This window comes from Conger conger, chromosome 6, assembly GCF_963514075.1.
Source record: "Conger conger chromosome 6, fConCon1.1, whole genome shotgun sequence".
Classification (NCBI taxonomy): domain Eukaryota; kingdom Metazoa; phylum Chordata; class Actinopteri; order Anguilliformes; family Congridae; genus Conger; species Conger conger.
In genome coordinates, this window is record NC_083765.1 from 2613317 (window position 1) to 2621870 (window position 8554).

At 43.3% G+C, this 8554-nt stretch overlaps 1 protein-coding gene across 1 annotated transcript; it reads left to right on the forward strand.

Moving 5' to 3' along the window:
- The first annotated feature begins 446 nt into the window (after positions 1 to 446).
- LOC133131360 (uncharacterized) lies at positions 447 to 8554 on the forward strand. Its single transcript, XM_061246676.1, has 6 exons — positions 447 to 585; positions 989 to 1061; positions 1703 to 2020; positions 4589 to 4909; positions 5223 to 5516; positions 7004 to 8554. The coding sequence occupies exons 2-6, from the start codon at positions 1019 to 1021 to the stop codon at positions 7399 to 7401; spliced, it is 1374 nt and encodes a 457-aa protein (XP_061102660.1). The 5' UTR covers positions 447 to 585; positions 989 to 1018; the 3' UTR covers positions 7402 to 8554.

The window sequence follows — 8554 nt, forward strand, 5'->3', positions numbered from 1 at the left end:
ATTATTATTATTATTATTATTATTATTATTATGGATGCATTTTGTTGTACGTTTACTTAAGATGGATTACCCAATGAATAAACTTTTTGCATTTGAAATGTCTTTTCTGTTTCAAGATCTAACTCCTGCTGGTTGGATTTAGGCAGGCAAGGCAAGTTAACACTATTCAATAAACTTCTTTAAAACTACGAATTGTAGCTAGAAATTAATACATGTTTACATTCATAAAAATGTGCTATTGAATTTAGGTGAAGTGTCTGAGGCAAGCCGAGATGTTGGACTGCGGTGGTGTGCACCATTACCAAAGGAGAAAGAAACGCGGAAACACTTCCGCTGTTCGCTCTATCCATTCCATGAACCGCAAGCTTCGCTGGAAGCATTTTCTCGCGAGGGCATAACATAACGCAATAAATTTGGGCATAACACGGAAATGCAATGCAAGTACAGACCGACGAGACGACTTCTGAATTCTTTCATGCTCGTTCCGCGGATCTATACTGTCTGTTCGCTCTGCGATACACCTCTCGTTGGGCACCGATTTAATGTAAAACCGCCGTGGGTGAACAGATAACATCAAAAGAACAAGTGAGTATCAGTTAGCCTAGTCGCTTTGGATTAAAAGCGTCCGCCAAATGACTAAAAGTAAAATGTCAATGCCTAAAGCATAAACATTTTCACGAACACAGTGAAGGAGGCAAACTAGAGATAGGCGGTTTGGAAACCGAGAGTAACAGAATGCAAATACGTTTTTCTTTTATTATTGTTTGTCATTATACCCCAACTGTTATTATCTACTGATATATTTCTGTTGTAGAGTCATTAGCAGATGCTCGCAAGAGCCGCGTACCGGGAACCGATATAGGCCTTTAGCTACCGAATTTTGTTGTTTGATTTATTGGACACTAAATGCTACATAGTTTCAAAGTCGGAAAGGAAATTAATTGGATTTTACGTAATGGTTTTCTTTTCCTTCAAAATACCTTTGCAGACATTTTAGTAGCGACTACCCTACCCGGAAATGAGGGGTGCAGCTTTGTGCATGGTCGTTCTGCTGTTGCTGGGTGAGTAGCTACAGGCCATGCTGCATTTAGCATTAATGAAAGGGTTTAAAAAATGTTTGACCTGCGAATGAATATAACATCAGATCTACCTAAATACAGGCAAATAAGTTGTCTCTTAACAATTTGTTCCAATTTGTGGCATGCCTGCAAATATTTAGATTAGTTAAACCATTCGTGTCCTCAGAACCATTTATTGTTTAACCAATCAATCTTAACTGGACACATCTGGACAATGAGAAACACCTGTCAGTCACTTGTTCCAATACCTTTGCTCATAACTGGGTGGTCTGATACAAAAGGTGATATGTTCTAAGTTTAACAAACCTAGATAAAAATACTAGGAAATAAAAGCTGAAATTTAGATCTCATGTACATATTTTGAGCTCAAACTCAATTGTCTTCAGTGTATAGCAACAACAAAGGAATTGACCTTCCTGTTCCAATACTTTTGGAGGGGAAAGTACATGCCAATGACAAGTACAGAAACTAATCCAGTAAAATGTTTTTCCCAAATGTTGTGGAGGCCACGGTATATTTACTTTGTTATTTTCCTTTGGGCATGAGCCCAGCACTGTGAGATTTCTCTCTTAATTTGATTGAACATCCAGTTTCCCCACTTTCTCTCATTTCCCTGCTTCTAGCCCTGCAACAAACATGTTCAACTTTAGATGTAAGCGTTGGCCAGTCCATCACCCTCCACTGCAGTGGACAGCCCAATAGGGTTGTAGAATGGCATTTTAAACCGCTTATGTTCCCTGATTGGCTGCTCGTGGCCAAACTCCACGCTGGACCCATTTCCCCAGGGCCTGGCTTCCAGGGACGGGTGGAGTCCGTCTGTGAGGAGCAGCCAGGAAACTTCAGCCTGGTCCTCAGTCCTGTGGTGTACAACGACAGAGGCATTTACGAATGCCGGGACAAGGATGGGACCATTCTTTCAGATGTGAAGCTCCACATTTCTGGTAAGTGCATATTGCCTTTTTTCCCCCTACGGATTCCGTTACTGTTTTTGGTATTGTTTGTCTCTCTCTCTGATGTGTAGAGGGCTCTTGTATCGACTCCTGTGCTTTTTTCTTGTTTCATTTTCATTTATTTATTTTTTAACAGATTTTTTCCCAATTTGGTAGCCAGTTATACCCTATCTAATGCAGTTAGTGCTAGTTGGGGATAGGGATGTGTATCGTTAGGATTTTATTGATACCGATACCAATACCGATACTCCTTATCGGTGCCGGTATTTATCGATACTCTTATGGATACCACGGCGTGTAATTTAGTGTATAAAATAAAGATGTTACAAGATGGTAAAAGATTCAATCGTTTTTTATTACCACAAGGGGGGTAACACCAGCAACATTATTAAACAACTTACAGCACCTGCCTTTTAAGCCCTTAGCAAGTCAACATGTGCAGTGTGAGGCATGTCATAAAAACAAGCAGGCAGCTCCATACAGCCTTAAAGGTGACTGTCAATGTGATAATGCTTCAACAGAACAGAAGCTTAACTTGAAATTACAAATGCTTCTCATAATAGATAGAATAAAAAACCTAGGGAGATGACCAAAGCCCTTGCCTACATGTTCAACCCAACAGACACATACATGTAAACAGAACAGTGTAGGGGAGGCGTTTCTCCTGAAGCATTTAGCCCTAACAGTTTTTGTTAAGGAAAAGCAACATATTTACTTTCTCTGGCAGCATCCGAGATCGCTCTGGACAGTGACGTCACGCTATACACTCGGATAAAATGGCGCTGCGCATGTTTTAAAAAATGGTAATTTTAATTACTTATTATTTTTAATCCAGCTTTACTGGCAGTTTTAAACCTTTAAGTATATATATATATATATATATATTGGGAATCAATCTTGTAAATAATGCCAACTTAATCTAGTATTTCACTTCCCCTTTAATGATTCATACACTCACCGTGACTTCATGAAGAAGCACTGTCGGAGTCTGCCTGCACGGAGGAGGGCACGGTGTTGTTAGCGTCTGCCGGGTTGCTAACTTTAGATGCGTTGTTTAACACGCCGCACTCCTTCAGCTTTATGCTATGGGTAGACTGCAAGTGTTTCATGATGTTGCTGGTGTTACCCCCCTTTGACGCAACTACTTTCTTGCATATATTGCATAGAGCCGAGGATTCATTGAGTTTGATGAAGTGAGCCCATACCTTGGAGCGCTTCGCTCTTACGGCCAACATATTGACTACTAGAGAAAACAACGGGGCGCTGCGTCATAACCTGTCGACGGCGGCAGTGTCATAATTACGCGACGGTTAGGTAGACACTTAAAAAAAATACAGAAAACAGTATCGTTTGTCCTGAATCTTTAGTGGTACTCTGGTACCGACCAATTAGGAACCGGTACCAAAAAATACCGGCTCTGGGTACACATCCCTAGTTGGGGATACACCGCCTTACGACCCGTCCCTCAGTGGCCCTGGATCTTGTGACCCTGAGAGGGACACGCCTTCTCCAAGCCTTCTCAGCTCTATTAGACCATTACTCCGCATGCATGGGTGCTGCATGCGGCGATCCCACTAACCCTGCCAAATTCCAATTATGCCGCTCCACGAGAGCCGGCCAAACTTGGCAGGACCGGGTATCGAACCCCGGTCCTCAGTGTGCAACTGCAACGGACTGCAACCGCGAGTCCACTGCACCTCAGCCTGTTGCGCAACAGTGCCACCATGGCTCCATTTTCCCCTTTTAATTTCCTTTCACGGTGGCGGGGTAATAAATTGATGGGTTGCAGATTAGCGGAGGAGCAGATGACACTCTGTAATGGAGTAATGACACTGTAATGGAGTAATGACACTCTGTAATGGAGTAATGACACTGTAATGGAGTAATGACACTCTGTAATGGAGTAATGACACTGTAATGAGGTAATGACACTGTAATGGAGTAATGACAATCTGTAATGGAGTAATGACACTGTAATGGAGTAATGACACTGTAATGGAGTAATGCCACTGTAATGGAGTAATGACACTGTAATGGAGTAATGACACTAATGGAGTAATGACACTCTGTAATGGAGTAATGACACTGTAATGGAGTAATGACACTGTAATGGAGTAATGACACTCTGTAATGGAGTAAGGACACTGTAATGGAGTAATGACACTGTAATGAGGTAATGACACTGTAATGGAGTAATGACACTAATGGAGTAATGACACTCTGTAATGGAGTAATGCCACTAATGGTGGGGATTTAAAGGGCAGTAGGTATGTGTTGGGTTGGAGGATGGGTGGGGGAGGGGCGGGATATATATTTCTTAGCATGTAGGTCTGGTGGGTAGAGTTGTTGGTAAGTGGAATGTTCAATGTTCAGGATGTCAAAAGTCAAAAGATTCTCTCTCTCTCTCTCTCTCTCTCTCTCTCTCTCTCTCTCTCTCTCTCTCTCTCTCTCTCTCTCTCTCTCTCTCTCTCTCTCTCTCTCTCTCTCTCTCTCTCTCTCTCTCTCTCTCTCTCTCTCTCTCTCTCTCTCTCTCTCTCTCTCTCTCTCTCTCTCTCTCAGTGCCACCAAGTGTTTCCATAGTGGTGGGAATGCCTGCCAGTCTTCCTTGCTATGGGGACATTAGTAAACAAGCAAAATATGTTGATCTGGATATCCTCTGGAAAAGAGATGGAAAGATGGTTTACCAGCTCTATTACAACATCACCACCACTGGGCCCGGGTTCGAGAGCAGAGCTTCAGTTTCCCCTGAACAGGCTCTCTATGGAAACATGTCTCTATCCATCAAACAGACACGCTTTTCAGATCAAGGCCACTACCAGTGCTTCTACAGCAGTCCAAAAGAGAGAGGGAACCCAGATTCTGAAAGTCTCCGTGTTACAGGTAAAATACACTTTACAGCTTCAGTTTTGTAGGCGGACCAAGCGGCTCAGGGGTAGATATGTCAGGTGTGTATTGTTTATTCTTCAATTTTAATCCATTCAAATGAAAATATTTAATAATTTACAGGAATATAGCTTAATTTATCTTGATATAGCTTGATGCGATGTTGACACCCTATATTGTTGTTATATACAGTATATTATTTACTTTTGTATTAACAACCTTGCTACTGTTGGTAAAAATTTTCATACCCCCTGTTAATGTATGTAAGTGTAAATATACAAATATGTAAAGGATATGTCTCCCCTCTCAGGCCACCCACCCCAGAACCGCACAGTGAAGGCTGGTGAAGAGCTCTCCATACGGCTCCATACCACAGACCCAGTGAGGGTAACATTCACAGGCCCTGGTCTGGACGAGGTGCTGATGGCCGACTCTAACAAAGACCCAGTCACATATGGGGAGCACTGTGGTCAGAGATGTGAGGTTCTGGGCCAGGAAAACACCTTTCTGCTGAGGCGTGTAACACCGGAGGATGCCGGGGTCTACGCAGTGACTGATTCTGAGACCAACAGGATCATCAGCATCGTCAATCTGCAAATCTCAGGTATCATCAAGAAGCTCATTGTGTTCCTCCTGACCCAGGGCGTGGCATCTTACTGGTGCTCTCTTATTCCACTGGTGCTATAAGCCATTGGGTAAATACAGGGTAATAAATAAAAATAACAACAAACATTAGGGCTGACCCCAGTGGCCGACTAGCCGAATCATCAGCCACAGAACCTTTCCGGGACTGTCGAATATTCACAGGCAAATGCAGTTCCCTTGTGCATTAGCAGAAGTGTCTGGTTGTGTGGTGTGCTGCTATGTGTACCTGTTTGAGTGAAGCAGAGGCGGCTCTCAGTCGATGGAAGCTGAGCGTTCTCAGTGGAATGGGTCTTGATATCAGAGGTTTGCGTGATACCAAGCCGGGCTGGAGGGAGTGGTGGAGGGGTGAGGGACTATGGAAGTCGGTCTGCTGGTTCGACTTGTTCATGGCCTGATTTTTATCTGCCGTCTCTCCTTACAATGTGTAAGAAATCAACTCATTTGAAAAGTTGAATTTGCCTAACTAGCCGCTAGTCTACTGATAAATGTTGAGAAACAGACATGAGAAAGCATGATTTAACCATTATTTTACTAACTAGGTCAATTTAGACCGTTTATGCTGGTATTTTATGGAGTTAAGATGAATAATTGATGTTCACCTCGAAGTTGGTCCCATTTGACAACGGTTGAATGACAAACTGCGCATTTTACGTGATTGAATTTGCACTGGTGCAGCCCCTGCGGGGTTAATAGACCACATGCCAACAGCAAGCGGCACCATCTTGCACCTTGTTCCCCGGAGTCAAAATGGCTGCCACAGACACATGACATGCCTAGGGCGACAGCAGCACGAAAAAACCCCCTGACTAACAGGAAGAAACCTTGAGCAGATCCGAACTCAGGAGGGGGAGCCCATCTGCTTCTGGCTGGCACTGGGCAAACAGTGGGCGTAACAGTAGTATTATATGTAATATATAAATAAATTTAATTAATTAAATCATTAATTATGAAATTATATATTCTGCAAATAATAATTATGCAGATGACAAATATAGATGATTATCCGGGAAGGTCTGTTCTTGGCGCAGGCAGGGCAGAAGTGGCCGGTCAGCTGGGGTCAGCTGGGGTCAGCTGGGGTCAGCTGGGGTCAGGGTGTGGTGCTTGAGCTGCTGCTCCAGATTGAATGTGTGGCTGACCCAAAGGTCCATGACTGCAGTGACTCTGCCTGCACTGTGTGACCTCTGACCTCTGACCTCTGATCTGATCGTCACATTCAGGTGCATGTTAATGGATGACGGCATAGACACTCTGGATCTCTAGCGCCACCGTGTGGCCTGATGGTGGGGGTTCAGCACCCGGCGTTGCTGCTGTGCAGCTGTATTTAGTATTTACATTATTGGCATTTGGGAGATGAATTTATGACTATGAATGACTATTTATTATTCTTATTGTGTGCTCTGCTGCATTTCTCCCAATTGAGCCCTCTGTCTCCATGTTCTCTCTTAGGCCTGCCTCCTTCTGCAGGAGAGACTACAGGAGCAGTGCATTGGATCGTGTTGGTAGTGGTCTTTGGTTGTTTCGGCTGCATTTGCCTTGGCCTTGCAGTCTGTATGTTCTGCAATAACAGACGAGAGGCTAACAGACGAACAGCTGAACAGAGAATCACATACCAACCAGCCGCAGTGGAAGACCCTGCAGCAGCAGAACTGCAGCCTGAAGTCCCTGAGCCCTCTCTCTCCGTGACCGAGACCCAGCCTGCTGACCCCAAAACCCGTCCCCTCCTGTCCGAAACGGATACCACAGAACCCCATCTCCCTGTGTCCGAAACGGGGCCTTCAGACTGGACTGAAGTGCAGGAGAAGAAGAGCGAAGAGGTGCAGGGGTGGAATGATGCATTGGAATAACATTAAAAATGACAAAGCACAACACAAAATCTAAACGCACACTAACAAAAAATATATTTTTTTATATATTTTTTTTTGTTAATGACAATATAATCTCAAGCTGAATCATCCGAACAACACAAAGTGCCTAAGAAGAAAAAAAAAAACCCCTCTAGGGTCTTTCAGCGAACTTATCCCTGGTTATGGGTATGCACTTTCTTGTACGTCGCTCTGGATAAGAGCGTCTGCCAAATGCCAATAATGTAATAATGTAATGTAATGTTGTTTGTTTTCGTGCCGGACAGCGGAAGCGGGCGGTTGCACTCGGTCACGCTTGGCGTGCTAGCGTGCTAGCGTGCTAGCCTGGACGGGTGAAGTGATTCTGAATCTCGCTGCTCGTCTCACGTACAGGCATCGGGAGCTCAGGATAGGCATTTGTCGCTCGTGAAAGGCACGCTTGGCCTTGTGTGTTTTGCCTTTAATCGTCACACAATGCATTAAATTAAGCATTAGGAGCAATAGCACCATGCAGGAGAGCCATTTGATATTTTCTTCAGGGCCTTCAACCCTTCACATTATGGAAGCGTAAGGTTGCGTTGCATTTCCATTCATTGTGCAGAGCAATGATGTCTGTCTACAATCCATAATTAATGCATCTTAACTCGTGAACGGCCCTGGGTGACATGCTTTCTTTTTTAATGTTGTTTTTAAGCCCTGTGTATTTTATTATAGTTTAAGGGTTATTTTTACTTTGACTTATTAAAAATGAGTTAATATTTGTACATTCCAAAATTAGTAATATTTGTACCATTGTGTTCTCTGGTCCGTCCTTTTTGGACAGTGACATGTATCAGCACCTCTGGATCAACAGCATTGTGTGATGAATTGTCACTGATTTATTATTTTGGGCATTCCTCTTTACCTTGCCATGAAAATAATGTAAATGTATTTGTACAGTTAATTGTTCGAAAAAAATTTTTAAATGCTGATTTTTAAATGTGAAAAAGATGAATATTTTGCTGTTTGTAGTTCAAATGAATTTGCTCACCCACAATCGGTGGGGTACAAAAACGTTGACACAATGTCTATGTGTCTACTTGCACTATGTATTCCCCCTTGAGGTGCCTGGATTGGATCACACCTGTGTGGCCTACATGATGTGAAGTGGAACTTT